The sequence below is a fragment of the Motacilla alba genome, chromosome 8 (assembly GCF_015832195.1).
Source record: "Motacilla alba alba isolate MOTALB_02 chromosome 8, Motacilla_alba_V1.0_pri, whole genome shotgun sequence".
Taxonomy (NCBI): Eukaryota; Metazoa; Chordata; class Aves; order Passeriformes; family Motacillidae; genus Motacilla; species Motacilla alba.
This window is the reverse complement of record NC_052023.1, coordinates 24060407-24086014: the sequence shown is the minus strand read 5'-3', so window position 1 is coordinate 24086014 and position 25608 is coordinate 24060407. Positions and strand designations below refer to the sequence as shown.

At 43.5% G+C, this 25608-nt stretch overlaps 1 protein-coding gene across 3 annotated transcripts; it reads right to left on the bottom strand.

Moving 5' to 3' along the window:
* Positions 1-366: 366 nt before the first annotated feature.
* SWT1 (SWT1 RNA endoribonuclease homolog) lies at positions 367-25569 on the bottom strand. Of its 3 annotated transcripts, none has more exons than XM_038143874.1 (19): positions 25497-25569; positions 24556-24630; positions 22440-22498; positions 21011-21755; positions 19951-20022; positions 19755-19811; positions 19025-19154; positions 18794-18895; positions 17078-17266; positions 16655-16748; positions 15333-15469; positions 14523-14671; positions 13148-13286; positions 12188-12333; positions 10871-11079; positions 10521-10649; positions 3469-3535; positions 2714-2778; positions 367-1448 (listed from the first exon to the last, which is right to left on the bottom strand). In XM_038143874.1, the coding sequence occupies exons 2-19, from the start codon at positions 24619-24621 to the stop codon at positions 1343-1345; spliced, it is 2661 nt and encodes an 886-aa protein (XP_037999802.1). In that variant the 5' UTR covers positions 24622-24630; positions 25497-25569; the 3' UTR covers positions 367-1342. The 3 variants fall into 3 exon arrangements, with proteins under 3 accessions (XP_037999802.1, XP_037999803.1, XP_037999804.1); XM_038143875.1 differs by having other exon boundaries at positions 12188-12309; XM_038143876.1 differs by lacking the exons at positions 367-1448; positions 2714-2778; positions 3469-3535 and having other exon boundaries at positions 10871-11027.
* Positions 25570-25608: the final 39 nt, after the last annotated feature.

Below are 25608 nucleotides of genomic sequence, written 5' to 3'. Positions count from 1 at the left end.
CTGGGGCAGGAGCTGGCTGCTGCAGCTTCCCATGGCAGTGGGAAAACACACCAGGAAATTCACTGGCCCCTGCAGGCTGGTGAAGCTGGTCCAGCTGAGCAGGGACAGGCAGAGAGTGGGGAAGAGGAGCCTCATCCTCTGCAACAGCCCTTCCCAGCCAGCTGCCCACAGAGCATGGCCACCATGTGCTACAGCTGCCATCAGCACCTTCAAGCCAACATCGCCACCCCACTCTCAGGGCTGCAGAACCCCCATGGGAACAGCCCTGCACACTCACTGTGCTCCAACAGGAATTCTACCCCACTCTCTGGCACTGGGACCTGGGCAGGAGTGCACTTGAATCCACAGGAACTGGGGGAGAGCCACTCAGAATTAACCACTGTTTAATGTAACAATAAATTACATTTTTACAATCAAGAATTTACAAATACATCCAAAAGTTAATATCAAAATAGACACTTCAGAACTTTGCCAGTCAGCTCATCTCTGTACAAATACATACAAGAAAGAAGAGGTAGCGTTAAAGGCCTTAGAAAATGGCTTTTGGAAAGTTTCATGGACTTACAGCAGTTCTGGAAAGCAACCAACAGTGCAGCCACAGAGGGATGTCACCTGGAAAGCAGGGAGGACCTAGGCCCACCTTCCAGAAGGATGTGGCAAGAGCAGGATGAGTTTCCCCAAGAGCACTGCTAGTAGGTTTCCACTGTATGACTATAAAATGCCTGCTTAAACAAAGCAGAAACACCCTTTTCATCTGGAAAGGTGTACGGGACAAACACCTGTGCGAGGGCGGGGGCTCTGTTTTGTCTTCAAGGAAAAACAGGCATCAATCTGCTCCTTGGCCCATTCTACATCCTCTCTGAAGCCTTCACTGCACAGGACACACACGGTGTGTCTGTGGGTCAGTCCATTCCTGGCCTTGCACTCCGCTACTTCCTACCCTCGGGTCACACAACAGATTCCCTTCTCTCACTTGTGCCTTGTAAAACACCAGCAAAACCAACAGAGGGGTTTTCCTATACAGCCCTTAACAGCTCGGCTCCTCACAGGAACGCTGGGTGCTCGGAGCAGCACAGCACAGCTGCTGCATCTCAAACCAGCCTTGCTTCTCCCGGCTATCCATGGCTATCCAGCAGCACCCTCACTCGAGACAGAACATTCTAGTAGTGAATAGAATTCTCAGCAAAAATCCCAACATTTAATGTCCACGTGAAACTGTGTTTTCCCTTCAACCCAAACCAGCACCTTCGAGAAGAAAAGCCGGCAGGGTTTCGGCTCCTCCAGCACTTCTCTTCCCCTCTCCTCCCCTTGAGGAGGCGGAGCTGACGCGGCAGAGCCCGGGTCAGAGCCAGCCGCGGCTCTCGGCCTCCCTGTGCACGGACGCCTGGCACTGCTCCAGTGTCTGCTCCAGCTGTGCCAGCTGGCAGCAGCCCACTTCCAGCCTCTCCCTGGGAGACAGGAGAGAAAGGTTAGCAGGACACAGCAGAACAGGAATCTTTACAAATACTCCTTAAATTTTCAAGGACGTTTCCATCAAACTCAAGCAGCAGCAGTGACTTTTGCGCTCCAGCTGCTGCATCTGGGGATTTCACCAGAGCTCCTTGCAACAGCCAACCCACAGCTGCCACAGGCAGAGCTCCTGTTCCCTTCCAGGGCAGGTAAAGGAGCAACAATTGTCAGGAGAGGTCACTGACGTCAACCTTCTGCAGAGATCTGGGATTCTGGAAGGTTCAGTTCAACCATCCTTCACACACTGACACAGCCTGTACTCGCACTCAAAATAAGGAGCTGGACACACCCCCTTATGACTTCGACCCTTCCAAAAGAGTAATCTCAACCTGGTCACATAGAAACATGCTCTAACTTAGAATCTTTTGCAAACCTTTCTCAAAAGACCATTTAAAGCTGCTCCTCAAAAAAGGAAGAAAACCCCAATCACTGAGTTCCCCAAGCACAGCCTGAGGGCTGCCAGGGACGTCTCCAAAGCACCGGTTCTACTCTGCTGAGCACAAATTTCCATACACAGTTTTCTTTATGCCTGTATCAACACAGGTCAAGAGCCATCAACCTGTGGGAGTGAAGCTTTGAAACTTTTTTATTACTGGTACAAATATTGCATGTCTCCCTCCCTGAATAACTTTGATGCCTGATCTTGCAATCTGCACACTGAACTTGAAGATTCAGGGACCCAGAAAGAACCCAGGCAAAGGGAAGCTTTTGAGAGTAATTCACCCTCCAGCCTTTCACTCAGCTGATCCTGGCCAGTGACGGCTCATTCATATCCACGCAACAGCAAAATCCAGTCACCTGTCCTTTATTAGCCAGCTCAGAATTATTAAAAATCCAGGATGGCATTTTAGAAACCTCCCACGGCCTGGATTCACAAACCTTCAGTGACAAATTCAGAAAGAAATGAGCCAGAAACCGCTGGCAGAGGAGAGAGGGCTCAACACCTCACTTCCAATAGCTGAAAATCTCCATGGATCTCCACTGATGCCTCATGTACAATTTAATTTCTGTCCTCTCCTGCTCTGTGTTAATCAGGCATTAAAATTAAAAATGGAATTTAATAAATCCCCCATTTATTCTCCCTACACTATTCCTACATCCTGGGGGATTTTTATTGACCCAGATGATTCCTCTCATGGTACCTTGGTTAATACAGGTGAAAAAGCTGCCTCAACTCCCCCAGTGGGGTCACTAACTGGCTCACCTGTAGAGCTCCTGTGAAACACACTCATACAGCTCCTCAGCAGTGAATTTCAGACTGTTATTGATCTAAAACCAGGAAGAAAGAATTAATATAGTCATTCATCAAGTATCACATGTCTTCTACAATGATACAGTAGCAACAGCAGATACAGGCTCATGTATTCCCTAACAGGCTCTCAAGTTGAGACAGTACATTAAAAAAGTCATCCTGTATCTTGTAATAAAATCTAATATTACAAATTCCAGCTCCATTTTCTAACCACTTCTGCACAAACCTAAAAGACCTCCAAGAATTCTTCCCCCTCACTAAAGTTACCCTATAGTTTTATTTACATACACATATATATAGATATATGTGTGTGTGTGTGTCTCAAATTAAATAAGCTCTGACTTGCATCAATTCCAAAAATATACGTGAAGGCCCAACCCCCAAATATATTTCCCTGCACAGCAGAGCACTGCAAGCCTGAAATATGTAACATATTAAAGAGAAATATTCTACTAAAAACATTCATTTTGAGGCTTTTTTACTCTCAACAGCAAGTCATTCACACCAAGTGAGCACTCAGCAAATCACATGAACAATTCAAATACCTGTTGAAATCCAACCAAAATCTATCTTTATATTCAACAACTAACAAGTAAGAGCAAAGAATCAAAATTCTTAATGGAAATACAGTGATGAGACATGACTTCAGAGCTTCCCAAAATAAAAGCTGTAAGTGAAGTGATCAAACACCAAAGAAAATGTCATACCTCATGTCTTCTGAGGAAGCTATAGAGGGTCCAAATGTCTTGGAAACTGCTGGTTGGGGTTAAAATTCTGAAAAAGAAGAGTCTGGGGATGATTTAAAGCAAGTAGAAAAGGAGTCTATGGAAGAGTTAAAAAAATAAGTCAGAAATCTTCAAGGAAAAAAAAAATACTTGAATAAAAAGGAAATTATGAACTTTGAAGAATTCTCCCTTCCACTACTCTAACAGAATTAAAGAGCTTATTATTTCTGTGAGGACTTTTCTGGAGGCTTTTTCTAATTAAAAATTCCGACCATGTTTTTGTGAGCCATTTCTGAATGAGGGAGGAGGGAGGAAACCCAGCACGAAGTGAAAGCCCTTTGGTGCCCAGCAGTGAGGCCCATGGGCTCATACACAACATTCCCATGCCAGCTTTAACTCATTCCCTCCAGATTCCCACGTGCAGCCCAAATGCTGCAACTCACTTCCTATTTTTGTTACTTCTAATAAGCACCAATTCCCACCCAACACAGCCAAGGGATGTAGCAGCTGAAGAGAGGTGGCTTTAATGAAGCACCTTGATGGACACCCTTTTCCACAAGGCTCCAAAGTCCATCCAGTAAAGAAGCTGTTTTTTAACAAAATTAATTATCCTCATCTATTCAGGCAGATACAATTCAGTTCCACCTCAGGGTAACTTCATTTGCATTCACCAGGAAAAGCAGAACCCTCTTAAATGGTGCAAAATGTACCTTAAAACCAACACAAAATTAAAACACAAGTAACACCAAAAGAAAATCTTTTGGGGAAAGCTCTATTTACTTTCCCATGGGAAAGTGCCCAAATTCTCTCCCTCCTCTTGCAAGCTGTAAGCTTCATTTATAAATGAAGGAATAATTAGGAAGTGAAAAAAACCCAGGAAAGTAACAGAGTAAGTTTAAAAATACCAGTTAAAGAACCCTGTGTTTGAAGCAGGCTGGAAGACCATGACACAGCACAGGATTTATTGTCCAGTCCCCTCTAAAGGCAGAGTGTTCACTGCTTTTTCTCATCATTTTGCATAGGAATTATCACCAAAAATTAGTCATGCATTCTTCCCCCTGCTTCCTAAGAAGCAGTACCCAAAATGTTTGCTTTAAACCTGCCAACTAGGAGTCAGGAAGGGAACCAACTGGCTGCTCTGCCTAAAAACACCTCAGAACCTTCCCTGGGCACCTCAGCGACAATCGGCTTTGACAGCGGAAAACCCCAGCAAGGAGAAGCTGCCAGCAACCACCCATGGAAACACTGGGAATCCTGGCAGCTGCAACTGCACAGCAGATCCCATTTCCCCAGCAGCTCCCACTCCCACCCCAGCAGCTCCCATTCCCCCCCAACCACTCCCATTCCCACCCAGCAGCTCCCATTCCCCCCCCAGCAGCTCCCATTCCTACTCCAGCAGCTCCCACACCCCCCAGCAGCTCCCACTCCCCACCCCAGCAGCTCCCACACCCACCCTACAGCAGCTCCCACTCCCCCCCAACCACTCCCATTCCCACCCAGCAGCTCCCATTCCCCCCCAGCAGTTCCCTCTCCCCCACAGCAGCTCCCACTCCCTCCCAGCAGTTCCCACTCCCACCCCAGCAGCTCCCACTCCCCCACAGCAGCTCCCATTCCCCCACAGCAGCTCCCACTCCCCCACAGCAGCTGCCATTCCCACCCCAGCAGCTCCCACTCACCCCCCCAGCAGCTCCCACTCCCACACCAGCCACTCCACTTCCCAGCCCAGCAGCTCCCACTCACCCCCCCAGCAGCTCCCACTCCCACACCAGCCACTCCACTTCCCAGCCCAGCAGCTCCCACTCACCCCCCCAGCAGCTCCCACTCACCCCCCCCAGCAGCTCCAGGCTATCCAGCTCTGCCTATCACACCCAGCACCTGCAGCAGCAGAGCATCCCAAGCCTGGGAGAGGCCGATTCCTCACGGAATCATTCCCTCCAGTCCAGGCAGAACCTGCCTGACTGCTGCCATCAGCCTGGATGCACAAGTGGACACAACGTAAAAGCTGTTATGAATAATCTCACCCCAAGGCCATCACAAAATGCTGGGGCAAAAACTGTCCATCCTTGTTCTTCCTGCTGTGCCAAGGACACACATGGATAGTGACAGAGCTGCCAGTGAAAAACCTGGCCATGGGAGCTCTCCAGAGGAAGGATGGAGGGAACACACTCTAGTGTATTCCAGCAAGACCTCAGGTGTATGGGCAAACCCTCTGTGCCTCCAGTTCTTTGGGGGAAAACACCAAACTGTGCAATTAATCATCCAAGTAACTTCATGTTAAATCCTGTACCTCATTTTATGGCCTTTGCTCGGATGAAGCCAATGGTTTCTGGGTTTGTGCTGTGGAATGAGAAGTCTGACATTTGGCTCCAAGTTTTACAGCAGCTCCAAATGTAAGAGATTTGTTGTTTTGAGGAGAGAGCCCTCACTCCATACAGAGTCCTGGGAAGCTGCTGAGGGAAGAGCCTGCACCATAACCCCCCGCAACAGATTCCCAACAGGTCAGCACTCATGAAACAGCCTGGGGCTGTCTGCAGCTAAACAGGGGCTGCAATACCAGCTCCAGTCTGGGAATATATTCTTCTGTACAGAACTGACACATGCCTGTCTGCAGAGCAATGATTTCTCAGCATCACTGCTCCCCACTGCTTTCAATCACTTCATGCTCCTTTCATCACCTGTAGCCATCCCTCCTGGGCTATGGAAAATTGACCTTTTAAGGGAATGGGAAGCACTGGGAAATTTGGACCTGTCTGTAGGAGCATTGATTCTGCCCCTATTACTTCATTAAATCAAGTTGCCCTTGTTTCCATGGAAGTTTCTCAGTGATAAAACATCTACCTCAACTACAGAACTATGTCTAGAGAACTGTCTGTAAATCAGTAATCCATGAAGCAAAGGGCTTTTACACCCAACTGTTCTAAGCAGCCATGTGAACCTCAGCACTGCAACACTAACCACTGCTGCTGCTCCGCTCTCCACGCTGCTTCAGAAGCAGAGGGTGCAAATCCATGGAGTCACTTGGCTTTTCCATCTGCACAGCCTTGCAGATGGAAACCACAACACCCCTCACTCTGTACTTCAGCTTCAACCAAAGAACTCCAGTGTGGTTCTACAGAGCTGTATGGAAATACTGAGCATGTAAGGTAAGGAAGGGAATGTCACAGAAAGACCCAAGAAATGACTATGAATACCTGCCACCGACTGGAGGTTAAATGCTGTCTTGGGGGCAGGAGGGAGAAAGGATACAGTCAGACTTGATGATTTCATCTCAAGTGCTTCCCAAACCACTCCCAATGTTTATCTCCTGTCCTGTCACTCATGTGATGCCAAGCACAAGGTGTAAGATACAATAATAAATAGAAATGGATAAGAAATAGATCAAAGTGTCTCAGCTGGCACCCCTGGCTCTACAGGCCCAAAGCACCATGGCTTGTACAGCCCCATGTTTGAAACCTTTCTGCTTTTCAGACTGCTCTAAAGGCACCACGGTGTGAGCAGCTGCACAGCACCACCTCTGTGCTGCCCCTTGGGGAGCACTGCCCACTTCAGCTCTATTTGAGCTGTGTTTCTTACAGCTGTCATTAAAATTGGCACAACAGAACATTTCAATTTGGGCCTGGCAGCAGAGAAGGCTGCAGGTAAGTCCAGTTTCAGGTTTCACTTAAATGGATAAAACCGTAAAGATCAAACAAGTAGTGATTGGAATGCCTGGTATTTTTGAAGGAGCTAATCTCCATTTTACTTCCAAAAAGACACTGTGTGCAGAGAAGATTAAAGGCAGAGCTCTTCATCTAGAGACTTTATTGGGACTTTATGGCAGAAATTATTAACTGACACCAGAGCCTAAGGGAATGAAGACAATTCTCTATTGAGACACCAAGGAGAAGAGACCTCAATTCTTCCACTGACCAGCTGAAAAAATAAAGAGGACACAGTTTCTCTGCATCTGAGGAATTCTGTACTACAGCTAGTAACACTGCAGAATTGTTTTAAAATTATTTCAATTCAGTGATCAGTTCTGATACAGTGACACTCTCCTGCACTACTGAACTCTTAAGAAATTACACTTTTAATCTACAAATGTTTATGGAGTCCTTGACTAAACTACATTTTTCCAAACCATTGGAAGTGTGAGAGAAATTTAATTTAGATAAAATATTAGAAAAGCAGAACTCGGGCTCCTTATGCAGTCAGTAACAAATATTTTACAGGTGACAGCACAATAGTATAAATATTTAGGAGGCCTGTATCAAAGTGTATATGCTATAAGCTGTGAGTGATTTTCAAGCTGGCATATAAACAAAAAAAATTCTTTTTTAGCCAAAAGATGAAAAGAAAAAATCCAACTTGAAATAACTGCATCAATTCACCCAAGACTGAATTTTCTTTTTTTCCGATGAACAAAGATCTCTTATCTAAAAGAAACCTGGCAGGAAACATGAAGACAATGTCCAATTCCCTAGGGCTGCATATAGAAGCTTAGAATCACAAGTTCTATTCAGCTGAGGGCAAACATCAGCTCATCTAAACCCCTATTTTACTTCAAAGAGTTAGTTTAGGAGACCTTAAATAAGGTGCCCCAATTAACTGGTTTGAAATAATACCCAACCCAAATACAAATCACCAGTGAGAATTCCCAGAAATCCTCAATCCAAAATTATTTAAAATCATGTCATGGTTTCACAATTTTACTGGATGTTTCAATTTCAGAGGTTTCACACTCTTTGCCCATCACCAATAGTAAAGGTATATAGTTAGAACATGCTAACTGTACTGATTATTCTTAATTTCAGAGCTGAAGGCTGTCATGCAGAATTGTGCAATACAAACACCACTCTGCTACCAGTGCTGTTAGAGGAAGAAATCAAGACAAAATTAAAAAACTTGCATGGTGTTACAGAAATTACCAGAATAGGGTAACATGCCAAAAGCTGTTACTGACACATCTTCAATGAAACAGCATTTTTTTTTCCTTTCCTGTATCTGTATTTGTCATTAACATGTACTGGCCATCAAGCCTGAATAGCAGGGGTAGTGCCACTGGTGTAGTATTTTTTTTTTATGATTAAGGGTATCATTACATTTATCTCAAAAAGTATAATCACGTTTTTCTAGTGTTTTTTTTTTAACAATCTGAAAATCTAAACTTTTAATGCAGTTGAACTTTCAACATAATTTACTGGTAAAGCTTCCAAAGTTTCACAAGATATTTTCTCTCCTTTGTCCTGGACAGCAGGGATCAGAAAGTACCACAGAATCAGCTGTATTTGGTCAGTAAAAGCTGTGTTACCTCCAAATAGTCAATACAGAACTTTCTCACTATTTTTTCTCCAGTGCCTCCTTTTCTGCAATCATGCCATTAGATTAAGTCACTGAGAGGCATTTTTTCCAAAAATCAAGAAATATAAATATGCTGCAAGGTCAGTTTTAGAGCAAAATGAAAGTGAGGTGTCTCTGCCCATGGCAGAGTGTGGAACAAGATGAGCTTTAAGGTCCCTTCCAACCCCAACCATTCTGATTCTATGAAAGCTTCTGAATTTTTCCTTTAATACTCTACAATGAGACATTAACCTGGTTCCTGGCTCTTTGGAAAAGCTCCTCAGAACTCTCTAACTCCTTAAATCCCTCCACTCAAGGCCATGCAGTGAATGCTTGGTGAAAATACTCCCCATTTCTTGCTCCACGATGCCACCTACTGCAAACCTGCACACCAGAGCAGGCACTTCCAAAATGTCCAGGAAAACTACTCCATTCCAACAATCAGCCTGTGTATTTCAGGAGTTTTTATTTTTACAGAGCTCTCCCACAAGGAAAACCAACAGTTTTCAATGAAAACACCTCTGCAACACAAAAATAAACATTCTGAATACTCCATATTCCCATTTAATCTCATCCACCACATTTATAAACTGGTACCACAGGATCTGGTTCAAAAACTTTAGCATCAGAATGAAGAGAGCAAAGTTTAGCATTAACCTACTTTATTGACACAATTTCCTTAGAGGGGAAAAAACCCACCAGCAATAAACTGAATCCATCAGCACTCAGCTGTTCAAGCTCACATTTCTACCCATATTTTTCTGCTTCTAATTTTTATAATAATTTGATCATTTATATTTGAAAGAGAGACTGTAATTCTTTGAATGGACCTATATTTGACTGCCATGAAAAAAAAAAGACTAAGCCAAAACGACAAAGGAGATTCCTTATTCTTCCTGAAACTTCCAATTTTTTGTGCTGTAGAAAACCAGTGAAGGGATGGGGCTCCCCCTGCCAGAGGGCAGGGATAGATGGGATACTGGGAAAGAATTGCTCCCTGTGAAGGTGGGCAGGCCCTGGCACAGGGTGCCCAGAGAAGCTGTGGCTGCCCCTGGATCCCTGGAAGTGTCCAAGGCCAGGTTGGACAGGGCTTGGAGCACCCTGGGACAGTGGAAGGTGTCCCTGCCCATGGCAGGGGGTGGGACTGGGTGGGCTTTAAGGTCCCTCCCAACTCAAACCACTCTGGGATTCTGTGATTCTATGAAGACAGAGGGAATATTATCCTGCCTAAAGAGAGAATGCAGCTGATTGTTGTTGTTATGGCTGTCATGAAGAGCACTCGAAATGGGAACAGCAAAGCCTCAAAACTTTACATCCTTCACCCTACTGGAACTTTGTTCCCATCTGAGCGGGCCTCACATTTGAAACACAAATGCCCTGAATTATTCAAAGTTCCTGCCATCAAAACTGATGTATTAATCATAATCATTAATCATTAATAGCTCCAGTTACACCTGAGCAGAGGCAACTTGCTGGTCAAACACTGGAAAACAAATCCCAGGCATCAAAGGCAATTCCCTGCAAGAGATTTCTATTATTGTAACACTTCCATGATCTTTTGCTACCAATGGTTCAAGGCACTCCTGACAGCAGGATTTTACTGCAAATCATGTCACCGAGCACACAGAATAAAGAGTGGTTTGGTGCTGAAATATTTCAGACTTCTGTGACTTCAGGAGCCTGCCACACATTCTGTGCCCAGCTGCAGTGCTCACCTGCCAATGCCCTCACGGATGTCCTTCACTGCTGCCAACAGCTTCTGCAGGCCCAAAAACGCCTCCTCAAACGAGGCCTTGCCAGCCACGGTCACTGCACTGGGGTCCAGCTTCTGGAATAGCTCAATACTGAAATTCAAAAGAAATAAAGAAGAGACAGAAAAGCAATTAATAAAAAAGCTCTGACTGACAAAACAATTTGCATACTCCCAACTTTTGTGTGATTTTTCTTTTTGAGGGGGTCAATTTAGATTAATTACAGGGTAAAAAAAGCACAGTTTCTAAAATGTGCTTGTTTCAAAGTTATCTAAGGTTATGTGTTAGTTCTGAGCCCCTTTACCAAGCTGTACCTGTACAAGTTCATAGTGTTCCAAACACCTTCCAGGACCGACCAGATTTCCTGGTGCCTGTTTTCCTGAGCCACATGAAAGCTGGGCTGTAGCTCTTTTTCCTCAGTGCTTTGCAGATTGGGTATCGTGGCTTCCATTTTTTCACACGCAGCATTTTCTGAAAGAACCATGATGTCTTCTGATAAATCCTGCTCACTGTCTGCCCTCACCTTATAAAACAGTTCAGCAAACAAATAATCAATGTATTTGGTTCCTGACTTTAGAAAACCAGAATCTACACACTTCTACAGATTTTTTTAAAGCAATGCTCAAGAAATCAAGGCTGAACTCTTTGAGTCACCTTGGTTACAGTCTCTGCATCCAAAGCCTCTCTTGATAGGTTGGGCAGGAAGGGACCTTAGAGCCCATCCAAGTCCCAGCCCTGCCATGGGCAGGGACACCTGCCACTAGCCCAGGCTGCTCCAAGCACTGTCCAACCTGGCCTTGGGCACTTGCAGGGATCCAGGGGCAGCCACAGCTCCTCTGGCACCCTGTGCCAGGGCCTCATCACTCTGACAGGGAGGAATGTCTTTCCTGACAAGTTTTCAGACAGAGCCTGATTCTCATGACACAGAACATCAGGTTCAGGGCTGACTGCATTGCACAGAGGTCCCAGCACAGGTGACTCCTGACCTCTCCTTCCCTTTCATCCTTTTCCAAAGACAGTAAGAACTCTTTACAGCTGTTCTGACCTATCTTCTTTCCCATTAATCCAAATATTTAACCCATGCTCATGACTCCAGTTTTTATGCCATTACATACAGAACTGACAGTAACCATAAACTTAGATAGTTGGAATTTCCTCCTCAGAGCTGAGCTGGGAGTGAAGACCAACTTCTGAGAACACAAAAGGGGCCAGGACAACCACCACAAACCACATGATACAAGGGAGTCCCTTCTTCAGCTACAAAGACAATGAAAGCTGAAACAACACACTTAAGACCAGCAGTATGGGGCCCATGTCAGAAGGAGAAACAGCAAGTTTAACCTCTAAGACCCATCAGATACAAATGCAATAGAAAACTAAAACAAAATAATGGGTTTCAGTCACCCTTCTGATACCACCACATTTATATTAGGGAAAAATGTATCAGCAGATATTCACGGCATGAAAATAAAAGTTAAAGGCAGGGTCTCTTCATTTCAAAAACACCCCAGCAGCATTTCCTGGAGTAATCAGTGGAAATGATGGGAATAATTAAGACATCTAAGCCAGGTTTGGAACAGGGAACAACGTGAGGATGAGGTGAGGTGGACAAACACTAAAGCTGCCCTTACCCCTCCAAGGGTCTCACACAGTTTTTCCACTTCAGCATAAGCCTGGGGCAGGACACCGTTGTAGTCTGACCTGCAGCTGAAAGCATGGAGCAATTTTTTGGATTCCTGGAGTAGGACACGCACTGTTGAGGAGTCAAATGGTTTATCTGATGTTTAGACATTAATGTAAGAGGGAGGAAAAAAAAAAGTTAGGATTTAACAGTCTTGGCAGGCAAATTTAATACTCAAATACCTAGATTAACAGAAGCACTTGAAAAGCCTGGGAAAATGGTTCAGAAGCATCAGGTACAACAATCTCAGAGAAACATGCATGAGATTGCTCACTCCTCAACCAAGTCTTCCAAATTTATCCTGGGATCTTGCCCAAGGATCAACTGGCATATCTAAAGTAATTCTGCAGAACAGCAGAATATCCCAAAGAGGTAGAACCAAGAAATCCCAGGATATCCTGAGTGGGAAGAGACCCACAAGCATCATGGAGTCCAACCCCTGTCCCTGCCCAGACACCCCAACAATCCCATCCTGGATCCCTGGGAGCATTGTCCAAACCCTCCTGGAGCTCTGGCAGCCTTGGGGCTGTGCCCATTCCCTGGGGAGCCTGGGCAGTGCCCAGCACCCTCTGGGGGAGTTCACCAGGCCAGCCTGTCAAAATCAAATGCTCAAAGACATCTTTAAACAAATGGAAGGTTTGTGGGGGTTTTATTCTGGTTGGCTTCTGTTTAAAACAAACCTCCCTGCCCTCACACACCACATTACATATCGTTTGCTCCTCTGTAAATTTTTTGGCAAATGCAGATCATTTGGCCACACATAACATGGGGGCAAAGGAGGGAAAAGGATTATTTGCTTTTTAAAAATAATTCAGACCCAGGTGACCGTTAATACACACAGTTCCATAACTCAAACCACACCACGGAGGCTTTTTACAAGTTTACAATTAACTTTCTCAGAGACTGTTACCTGCATAGAGGTGTTTAGAGAGACATTCAATGGTTGAAAGTAAACTCCTTGGCACCACATAACCAAAAACTGCCATCCAGTGTTTTTTATAACATTTCAGCAGGTTTGCTAAGGTCCATGGTGGCTTCAGATAGAGGATCTGGAAGAGAGTATGTTATAAATTCAAAGGCTGGTTTTCATTTAGACATATTCCTATACATCCCACAACTGCTCTGCTCTTCAAGAATGTGATGGTTTGTGCTGCTGAAGGAGAAATTCAGTGATTCCTCAGAAATAAGACCATGTCCAGATTTAAACAAGTTTATCTATCTATGATTTGATTCAGCAGCACCATGGGTTAAACAGTGATGCTCATTCAGAACCAATGCACAATCAGGCTCATGATTTGTGGTTACACATTCCTCAAAAACTCTTAATACTTTTGATTTACGTCAAAACTGATCTAATGAGTTACTTCTGCACAAAAGCCAACAGTAACAAAACCAAAAAGAACAACAGTAAACATGCCTTCGATTTTCCAGTACTGTTACAAAGTAAAAATGAACACTGTGGTTATTTATACATGAAATAAAACACACGTATTGCAAAAAACCTGAGAATTCACTACTATCAAGTGAAACCAGTGTTTGAAGATATGTTTAAAGAAATTAACTAAGTGAATAGAGAAGTGATTGAAAGTTTAGCAGCTAATCAGGGCAGCCTGGGAAACAAGTCACCCCATGATTTTAGAGGATTTTTAAAGCCACAGAGGCTTATCTGCAATAAATTTAAACTTTTAACAACCCTCCACCAGTTATAAAATGGAATCTAAAGTAAAGCATGGACAATTTGAAAATGCCTTTTACATGAGTATGTATCTTCTGCAAGCACGTTTAGAGGTTCTCATTAGTACTCTTGTCATTCTGTATCTGCACTGGAATCAATTGAGCTGTGAACAGTTTTATCTACATCTGCTCTGGTGGGGAAGAAATGCCTGCAACAAATGCCCTGATATTATACAGAACATGATGGAATGATTTCTTGCAGGATGTATTTACAGCGCAGGGTTTTACTTGAGTAGAAAAGCTGAAATAGAATTTTAATGCCACTAATAAAAAGAATTCTGAAACTTCACTCTGAGAAACCAGCAGTCCTGTTAGTGTGTCATTAAAATTCTATTAAAATACTGCGTGTGTTGCACACTAGTGATCAAACAGGGTAATCTTGCTATAAAATGAAATTTTAGAAGTGAACACTGAGCTGTTCCCTGTCAATGATATCAGGGACCTGGATGACTTGGGTTTGGCTTGGCACAGGTATTAACAGCAATAAAATACCAAGGACATTCAACCCTTTCAATAATCAAAATATCAAGCAGAATGATGTAAGAAACCACCTCCATCCACAGGTTTCCAAATGCCAGTTTCATTTCAGTCTCCAAAATACAAGACAAAGCTTCTCCTAAGTTCTTTTCAAGGTCTGGAAGCACATTTGGGAATTGTGCAGTAAAACCAGCATCACCTCTCGTCTTCCCAAATTCTGTATCTGTCAAACCAATGACACAAAAGGCATTTATTGAAACTGGGTTTAGATCTAATTCATGTTGATGGCACATGAAGAACTTGTCCCCACAAATAAAGATAGACTGCACTTTTATAAAGCAGATGTGCTTCACCTACTTAAGTTTCAATTATTTCTAGTTATACCCACTTGTACTGTGTGTATTTCTAATTAAGAGCTACTAACCAAGAAGGTTAATGTCCCTAGAGTATTACTCATTAGTGATCTTACTCCACATTTCTTTTTTCCTTAAATAACTTAGATCATAAACAGCCAGCAGGGTTATCAGCAAGCACAAGAGGATCTCTGTAAGCTGTACCTGTATCTTTGGAAAAATGAAAAAAACCTCCTTCAGTCCCAAAAAGTTCAGGACACCTTTTAAATTACTCTAAACACAGGAAATTAATGCAGTGTTTTTTCTATAAAATAACAATATGTCATATTTGAATTTTCTAGAACCCTCAGAGAGATGGTTTAATTAACCTCTCAAACTTTCAGAAAACCTTTGAAAAAACCTTCCCCAAACAAAAAAAAACCATTCCTAAGGATTCAAAGCATAGGAAAACTGAAGGTATAGTAGCAACTGTTCTTCCTCTACCCCAATGATTTTTACAAACTCACAAACCACCATATTCCACAGACTCACCCTGCTTTGGCTGCTGCAGCTCCTCAGAGTTCTGGGGCCTGTTCGCATTCACATTCTGCAGAGCAGTCACCAGATCAGCTTTGCAGAATGCCTTGACCTCACTCACAATGGCTTTATTACACAGATTTTTATCATCCCTAGAAAATAATTAATTGTTGTCAACAAAGGAATAAAAGCACCACACTGTATTTGCAAAAGTTATTTTGTGAACTTCATTACAAAGACAAAGTTCTCTTTCTCAAGCAATTAGAAGCAGTTCAAAAATTCAAACCAGAAAACGAAGTAAAAATGAGAAACATACTGAGAAGTGTTTCAGGGTCTAGGTTTAAGAAAACAATAGCTATAATTACTACAGCAGTGATGCTTAGTTGCTATGATCTCAGAAAGCAAACCAGGCAAAAATTCTAAGACAGTACTATCTTATTTGATGGCTACAGTTAATTCTCCTCGTTGAAACCCTTTTTAACTATTCTGTTGGCCAAATCTTTATCCCATATGCCACTCTAAGGTTCTGCTCCGCAGAACTACTTTAAAAATCCAGGACAAAGTTGCATCCCAGTACTTTCTCAAAAATTTCCATTGCTTTTATTGGTAGACTATAAAGGGATTTTTGGATGAAAACCAGTTCTGAGGTCACCTCCTGTTTTTTGATCAGTGAAACCTAAAATCACCATCACTACTCTACGAACACTGTGACTGAAATGGCATTTTCAGCAGCCACCTGGGTCAACCTGAACAATCCAAATGGTGCCCAGAGTTTTAATCCCACTCACTGACCCGTGCAGGAAGTGGTTCTAGCCAAGACCAGAGCAAGTAGAGCCAAGGAGTATTAGTCCTTTGAGCTGGCTTCACCTGCTCCTATCAAATTCAGAATCAATACCCAGAGGTCAGCTGTTATCCTCACAAACAGGAACAGCAGCAAATCCATCCCCAGCTTCCCTCTTTCTAAGATTAACCCCTTCCTTGCTTCTGCTCACCTGGCTGGGAACAGGGATAAAGTCTCTAACTGGATCTAAATCCTTAATTCACTTTTTTTTTCTACTTGTAACTTCAGAAATATTTTTTATGAGAAACCAGAATAAAATCTGAGAAACATATGCTTTAACAAGTTTCAAAATCGAATACTGAGTAAGCTGAATTCTATTTCAGGCCTCAAGCTCATGAAGGTGATTCCATCTCCAATTGTAGTGGTTTATTATATCCTACTCTAGCTTTTAAGAGGGTGACTGCCCTCCCAAGAGCTTACTTCAGAAAGCGCTCTTTCTTTAAGCCCTGATTTGAAAGCAGTGTGGCAGGAGAGCTAAAGGCAGCCAGGAACTCACGTGCAGAGGACAACAAGAGCTTGTGGGAAGAGCTTCTGGTACTGCAGGCAGCACTGCAGGACACGGTCGTCATTGTTCTCATCGCTCAGCCCATCTGCAAAGGCAGGGCAGACACAGCTGGGGGACGTGGGCACAACTCAGCCTCACAAACACCTCAGTGGTGCTCTTTGTACATTTAACACCCCCACACAAGGACTCAAGTGTAAGGTGAAAGTGAGGAACAACTGGTAAAACAATTGATAGTGGAGACATTTGCATGCCACAGCCTTGGATACACTATGAAGGCTGCTGTAAGAAATTAGCTCATGTTAATTAGCAAACAGAAGAGTGAAGAAGTCTCCATTAAACTCAGAATTCTAAGGCTGCCACTAGGTGAAGTGCAAGGATGAAGTACCCAGCACAAATGGATTGCACATGTATTACACATTTTTTGAGAAGCCAGCTGCATGGATTGCCCCCACAGTTTGGAATCCTGGTTCTTGAGACACTTGTAGATGAACTGCACTGCAGGGATAGCTTTGTCCCGAACATGCTGCAACATCTTCCCCTTCTTCAAGTTGTCCAGCTCTTGTAGGACGACCCAGGGAATGATTAATGCAAGTCTATCAACTCCTGGAAGGGAAAAAACCACCACCAATAAACAAAGGTATTTGCAGGAGTGACACAAACTACTACAGAGAACTTTCAATTCAAGCATCGTATTTATGCAAGTTCACACTTTTTTGCCAGTAGTTTTCATAGTCCTTGCTCGTGAGAATCTAGCATTTGAAAAAGAGCTGAAAAAGGCTGACTTCCCTCTTTCTATCTAACTTCAATCTGGCACTACACTGATTACATAGAAAAGTGACAGTGCCAGGCAAACAAAAGGGAGACAATTTTAATCAGCAGAATATTCTGACAACATTAATAACACATATTTGCATCCATTATCTTGGCACACACCCGCTGTAAGATGTTGCAGCAAGGTGAAACAGCAGCTGGAACACCAGGCTGCACACACCCCAGTGACCACAGCAGTCACTGTGCCAAAACAAGCAGCAAAAAAAAGCAGCAAGGGCTTGTGTTCATTGCCAACAAGCACTCCTAAACCAGGAACAGAAAGTATGGATATTGGACCATGGTTTTATTTGTAGGTAAGTATGGGCTGAACTTTAAAGCTTTTATACTAAATACAGGGGTAAATCAGAAGTTTAACAACTGTTCTGTTGGTCTCCCCATGACAAATACTTCAACTGTTTTCTTTCTCATTCACATTATGAGAACAGAATTTTGAAAAAATGCATTAATAACCATCTGCTTTACAACAAATAGGCTGGGAATCAGCAGCTTTCTCAACATAGCGGGTCTGGCACAGGACCAGACACTGGGAGTTGCAGTATTCTAAAAAGGCATCTCAGTGTATGTAGCAGCATTCCTAACCTGGGAGAAGAAATACAGTCTGACACACTCCTGAAAATCACTCAGGCCCTAAGGAAAGGTATTTTCCAGGTGGCTGGAATAAGTGTATGCATTAGCTGAAAGCATCGAAGCACCCTAGGCATTCTGACAGATTTCCCATGTGCCTACCAAGAACTGACATGCATGATCCCAATCCTGCAAACATTAAATAACCAACAGCTTCCCAGAATATTAGAGGCAAATATTAAGGCCAGGGTCTGCATTCTGAACTCCTGAGAAATTGCTCAGTTCTGCCACCTTTACCAAGACAGAAACAAAGGACTGACTGACTGTTCAATGCTTTTCAGATTGTTTTGTATTTCTAGGAAAAGAAATGCTAAAACGAGACTAGAAAACAGAGTTATCACTAGTAAGGGGTTGAATGCTTAAATGATGCTCTTAGAAAGGGTTAAGACTTATTTACTGCTAAGAATCTAAGCATATTTGCTGGGAATTTCTGCCATGATTCTCTGCAGGTACATGGGCTGTAAGCACAGTAGGTTCTGCTTCCACAGCTGAGGTTTCCCTAGGATGCAGCTTGTTTGGGTTCACAGAACCAGGCTCTGTGTGTGCCTTCTGTCTCTGCATGAAACCTGCTGCCTTTTCAAGGAGCCCAGGGCTTGGTATCCTTCAGGTATCCTGAAGCTCTTACAGCATCTGTTCTTCTTACATTGTCTTACTCATCAGAACATGTTTACATACCTGGTATATCCTCAGATTTCAGGGATCTCACAAACTCAAGGTGACTAATCATTATATTTGTGTCAATCACCACTAGGATGTTCAGACCAGAACTAAAAGCCCCTAGGGGAAAAGAAGAGAAAAAAGAGAAAACAGCAGAAATAATCAGTTGTGTGCTTCCTACTCAAGACCATCAATAACTGCAATTACTTGCTGCAACCAGAGAGCAAAGCAGATCCAATCATGACATACCAGCAGAAGTATTTAAATCCTGTTCTGGAAGATCTATCTCCATGCTTGTAAGTTCTCCACAGGTCTGTACTACAGACAGGGCCATCCTCTTTTCCACACGAGCAACGTGCAAGTCTTCAACTATCTGCATCTACAGTGAGAAAATGAGCATGTGTGTAATCCATTGGAAGGAATCACTTCATAATTATTCCCCAAAGAGACACTTTTGCATTAAAGCTGTTAAAATTGCCCCAAAAATGATGTCTGAAAAATTTTAAGTCAGTACAGGAAATGTAAATCCACAAGAACTTCTACATATTCTCCAGTAAAGACATCCAAAATATGACCTAGAAAGATTTATGAGTTTTCTATATGGTATTCAAAAACTTTGCTGCATTTTTTTGCTACACAAACTGCAAGTTTCCTAACAGGCACTTCTTAAAAAATATGTCTCTCTTCCAACTAAAAAGTTAGAGGATGAAAAATGAGATAGTTGGAGCATGTGAGCAACTAGGAAGGCCCTTTTGTTGCACATGGTAACAGAAAGACACTCTTTATCTCAGAAAGTTCCTGATTAGCAGCACTTCAGCAAGTTTGCTTAGTTTTTTAAATAAATGCTCCACATTTGAGTGTAGATCATGAGTCAACAATGCCAAATACTAGGAAAGGTCATGGAATTGTCCAGTTACACAACCTCGGTGCCCTTGGTCTTTAAGACAACACAGAAGTGTTAAATGAAAGCATTACCAACCTCTTGGTCTGTTTCTGTGTTCTGACTGTCTTGAAGGGGTGGAAAGTCTTCAGAGTTCTGTAGGGAGAATTAAAAACACCACAAACACACACCCTATCAACATCACAAAATATCAAGGAATACTGAGGTAAAAGGGATCCCCAGGTCAGGAGTTTTGGAATACAGCCCTGCAGTGCTAAACAAGTCCCACACTCACCTTTGGGACAGGCACAGGCTTTCTGACCTCACCTCTCTGGTAGGAGTCAGATGTGCAGGGACCCTCAACATTCTAGAAACAAGCAGGAACAGAAGAACAACATATGTCTTAGAGGGGTTTTTAGAGAACACTGGGTACTCCCAAGTGAATAGGGAACATAAACTACAGTTATTAGTATCCACAGTACCATTTTAATATGGCTTAGACACATGGCTTTCTTTTAAATAAATTACTGGATTACACAGCAAATTCCATCTGAACATTAATCCCCCCACACCTTTTTTACATTGAAAGTGCTTGACCAGGCTGCCCAGAGAGGTTTTGGAGTCTCTATCCTTTGTCCTGGGCAACGAGCTCTGGCTGACCCTGCTTGAGCAAGGGGGTTGGACTGGATGATCTCCAGAGGTGCCTTCCAACCTCAATGACTCCCCAGCTTTGCATGTAATAACTCCTGGCATACACACAAAATGCTCACACTACTGTAACACAAACTGGAATCTTCCAAAGTTGCTGGGCATTTTCACCAGAACAACAGCAAAAAACCCCATGCTCAAGATCCAGCTTGTGTTTGGCTCTGCACGACAACCTGAGCTTAAAAACAAACCTGTCACACATAAAAGGGAAGTTCTGCAGCACACATACCAATTTAGTCCCACATCCACCCCAAGCTCTCCAGGCATCACTCCGCAAGCAATGCTCTGTCTGGCAGCAAGTTTTCATTGCTTCAGTTTATTCATTCAAGAAAGGAAATAACCAAAACAAAAAAAAATTAGCTGACTTATACCTAAACTAAAGTATTCCACACCCCCAGCAGCAAAGCAAAGCCATGGAAGCATCTGCACAGACACAGTCCCAACATCCAAGACCTTTACTCTTCTGGTCTGTTTAACATTTAGCTGAGGAACATGGAAACAAGGTTTACATTAGGATCAGAAAAATCTACCTAGTTAGCTATGAAACCTGGCTGGATTCTGTAAGAAGACAGTCTGCTCATATTAATCTGCCATTAAGAAACCATTCTGAAACATTTACACAATACAAAGAACGGGGTTCTAATCACCTGCTCAAAACACAATGCTGTGGCTTCCAAGTCTCCTTTAGTTCCTGAGTGCTCAGGAGCTTTATGAGAAGTGGCACCGTGTTTCTTGCGCTTCCGAGAGTCCCGTTGTCGCGGCGGAGTTTCAGATGGGGAGTGTGATGATCTGTGTTTACTTGTGTACCTCTTTTTCTCAACAAAGTCTTTATATTCTTCTTCTTCTTCCTCCTCTTCTTCCCAGAAGCTGGATAATGCACTTGGCTCCTTACTGGCTGATCTATCACCATGCCCAGGCCCTGCAGAGCTGTCAGGTGGCTTTTTGGGAATTCTGACATCGTCACTCCGCTTTTTTGAGCCCTCTGCCTTTTTATGTGGTACCTCGTCTACAGAGGACTTAAACTTTTCTATCATAGCTTGTTCTGCTTTTAGCTTGAGTTTACAGAGTTCAGCTTTCTCTCTCTTTTTCTTCAGTGCCTTGTCCCTCTGAAGTTCAAAGCTGTGCCAGAGCCTTTTTCCTTCTCTTCCATCAAGAAGACTTCTTTCCTTGCTGGCAGTCACTACATCAGGAGTGCGGGTGGTTTTGCCATGTTTGATTTCTTTGGCTTTAAACTGGATCACTATTTTCTTCTGCCTTTCAGTTTGAATTGAAGAACCATCTGGGGTTTTGCTTCTCTTTGGAGATTTTTCCTGGGATCTTCCATCTGTATCGTGAGAAGCACGAGAACTTCGGTGTCGCTTCTTCTCTTGCCCATCTTTCTCCGGTTTGGACCTACAGAAACAAGATCAAGAAAGTAATGTAATTTAGCTCAGTTAATGGAAAAGAGCAACAAAAAAGGCACCTGCATTTGCCTGAGACAGAGCTAAGCATTTATGAGCACCATATTCCTAAATATGAACTGGAAGCAACAGTTGTCCTTCAAAATAGTTTGATCTGGCATTTTTTGGATTTACCTTTCTCCATTGTCCAGCCATTTCAGCTGTAAGAAAACGGAGAAAAAGCTTTTTCTGCATTCACTCTTGGTTTGAGAGACACCCTACACGGTCGAGTTTCTTCTTATCACACAGATAAGTTTTAACAGCAGTTCAGTGATAAAGGAGGTGTGTTACCTAAAAGGTCAGCTTGGTCACACAGTGCCAAAACACACACAGCTTTCAGACTGTTTATCCTGCACCGACTGGGGAACTTGGAAAGGGAACAATGGAGGGGAATAGAATACCATTCTACAGAAATCATGAATTATATGAAAAATTATTAGGAATCTTTCTTATAAGAGCAGAGAAAATACTCAGTAATTATATTTACAGTACACTAGGTTTAAAATATCCAAAGAAAGACTGGTTAAAACACCATATTTTATTTGGTGAACAGGTTGAAAAAAAGTCTTCAGCATTAAATGCTCTGTGATTGTTATATTTTTAAGTAATTCCATTTAATGACAGGTTGAGAATTTACCTCTGAAATTCTGTTTCACCTTTTGGAGTGTGCTTGTAAGATCTCGTGTCTTCGGAGTTCTGAAAAAAAAAAATCAGGGGCTTACAGAGGAAACTGCAGTCGAAAGAAAAACCTTCATAAGACAATGTCAAAACTGGGTGGTTTGGCTGCTTAGAGAAACTCTAAGGTCAAAGGGTGCCAAGGATGTGCATGCAAAGATAAGGGTGCCAAGGGTTTAGTAGCAACTCATGATTTAATCATGGAGCACTTTAATGCTTACAAAGTGATTCAACAGGGTCCACTACAGCAGTGACAACTGACATAGTAACATTCCTACCATGATCAATTCACCCAGGTAAAACCACGTGTCCATATGTAGTTTTTATACACCTCTGGGTTATAGGACTCAGTTTCCCCCAAACCACAGCAGGGTGTAGGAAGTTACAACAGAGAATGATAACACATGGATTATTTTGGATAAGGAAGCTCCAGACAGTTCATCCTTCCACAAATAATTCACTCCTTCAATAACTGGGCCTGCTGACTCAGGGAGGACATTAGGTCACTGCTGCAGGGATTTCTCCTACCTAGAGAGGCCTTAGCTGGTTCACTTCCACACTAGAGAGCACTTAATGCAAAAATCAAAGGCTTGGAGAAACCAGGGCAGTCCTAAACTGAGGCAGTTCTGAGACCTTCTGCCTGTGGCTGGTTCTGGAGCTGCAGGACCAACACCAGCAATGCAAAGAACAAACAGAATGACAGACAATTCCAAAGGCTCCCCCGGGGTCACATGCAGCCCCTGCTGTCCCCAGCAGCTGGAAAGCACTGAAGGAACTCCCTTGGGGCAGGTGGAGTTCATGGTGTTGCTGGGACAACTTCTGAGGATAACAAACCCATTTCCAGCTGCTCATTTCCCTCTTCAAGGCCTATTCCCCAACAACCACGAGTTCTCGTGACACTTTTAGTATTTCTTTTAAACCTACCCCCTCCTTTTCTCAAACGTTTTCATTTAATTTAATAATCATAAGCAAATTTTCTTAGTGTTCCTCTCCTCCCAGCACGATCAGTTTGGGGTGTAAGACGCCTCCCACCCGTGCTGGGATCACACTGCTCCTGTTAAAGATTTCTTTTTGCTGTTAAAGCTGTATTCTTCAAACTGGTGAGGCATCAGCAATGGCAATAAGCCACACTATGAGGTTTTAAGCCAAGTGTTTACCCTTTGTATTACACAAGTAAAAAAAACCCAAAACAATAAAGTATCTTAGGATAAGTTAATTTTAACAGACAAATTGAATAACAGTAAGAGGAAATCAGGGCAAGAAATAATAGTTACAAACATTTGACTTTGAACAACATCTTCTCTATGATCAGAAAGCTTCTAACATGAATAATTCCGTTTATAAGGCCATAATCATGCTTATTTATTAACACTTGCAAAAAATTTCTGAGAAGACAGGTAAAAAAGCTCCCTTACTTTATACATATTTCTTGCAAACTCCAACGGGAAAAATGTAGCAAATTTAAGTGTAGATTTATTAAACTACTGATTTACCAACTACGTATTGCACTTCTGAGAGTAAATAACTTGTCAGAAGTGGATAAAAACAATAAAAAAATAATAGGAAGCTACACACAAGTATGACCAAAAGGTGACAACTCCTGTGGCACCTGCATTTTACAAGTGATTCAGTGAAAGCTGACTCACTAGATACACGTATGTACTGGAATATGCTGAGAACTTTGGGCATTAATTTATGTCTCAGTGGCTAGAAGGAAATATTTGAGAGTCCCTCACCAAAATGCTGTGAAGTGCAACTTGCGGTTAATCAGAAAATGAGGATGTATGATCCAAGATACAGAACAGTCCAAGAAAACAGCACTGGTTTCAGCACCGGTATTAAACCCAACTTTCCTCAAACAGAAAGATACACTAAAATGAAAAAGCTTCTATCCATACTACTCACAGCACCTGAAGAAAAACACATTTATCTGCCCAACTCAACCCTCCTGCTGTTCTTTATGACCCTGTATTTAAATTGCATTCATCCTTCTACCACAAGGCTGCTAAACAATTAATATTCTCTTGAATGCAGGAGGTTGAATTAAAACATAATAGTAACAATACTTCTGCCCCTACTTTGTCATCCTGGCCATCCAAAGAGACTTCCTTTCCAGACAGTTTCTTCAGCTTCTTTTTAGACATCTTCAAATCCTATGAAAAAAAGTGTGTTGTCTTTATTGCTTGTTTTAAGTTTTTAGATCCAGATGAGATAAAAGTAAGTTTTAACTGCATAGAGAAAAATACTTTATAATAGCCTTCTTTTTTCTCATTACAGAGCCACAGCAGATCTCAACAGGGTTAATTAATTATTCACATCTGAGGGAATGCCAGAGCAGAAAGGACAGCAATTACACCTCCCCAGAGACACCTATTTTGTACCAGCAAACAAACAGAAACTACCATCCTTCAACACTGAGTCGTACAACCGAGTTTTAAGACCATCGGACCTTGGCAGGGGCTGCCCAGGGCGGTGTTGGAGTCCCCATCCCTGCAGGTGTCCCAGGAAGGCCGGGACGTGGCACTCAGTGCTCTGGGCTGGTGACACGGTGGGGATGGGGCACAGCCTGGCCAAGATGGGCTTGGAGGGCTTTTCCAACCAGCTGAAACTCTGCCTGTCTAAGGCAGTCCCGACTGTGGCACTGCCGCCTTCGGCCCCTCCCGAGGACGGAGGAATGACAGCAGCAGCCCCTCCACACAAACAGCGCACACCCCCAGGAAGTTCAGGGCAGCTGCGGAAAGCTTCACCCGGAGCTCCCAGCGAGGCGATCCCACATCCCAGAGCCGAGCAGGGGAGCCCGGCACCGGCTCCGCCCTGAGGCGCGGGCAGCACCGGGCTCTGAAGGAGCCTCTCATGGGAGGCTGAGGGGCGACAGCTCCTGCCTCACCCCCTCCGAGGGGACAGCCCGGGGGCCCGCAAGGTGCCCAGGGCGCTGTCAACACAGCTTCCCTTCCCTTCCTTCCATCCATTTCCCTTCCCTTCCTCCCTCCTCACAGGACGCCGTGCAGCACCGCCTCACCCGGCTCGGCCGCTCCCCGGCGGGCCCCGCGGCGGCTGTCGGGGCGGTTCGGGCGGCTCGGGCCGTGCCCGGCGCGGCTGCCCCGGGCCCGGCGCGGCTCCTCCTCTGCCGC

Excerpts from the sequence above, each read along its gene's own strand:
- SWT1 (XM_038143874.1), bottom strand. The coding sequence starts at position 24,621 with ATGTCTAAAAAGAAGCTGAAGAAACTGTCTGGAAAGGAAGTCTCTTTG. Across the intron at positions 22,499-24,555 it reads TGGATGGCCAGGATGACAAA|AACTCCGAAGACACGAGATC; the intron begins GTAGGGGCAGAA and ends TTTTTTTTTCAG. Across the intron at positions 3,536-10,520 it reads ATCCGTGAGGGCATTGGCAG|AATTTTAACCCCAACCAGCA; the intron begins GTGAGCACTGCA and ends CTTCTTTTTCAG.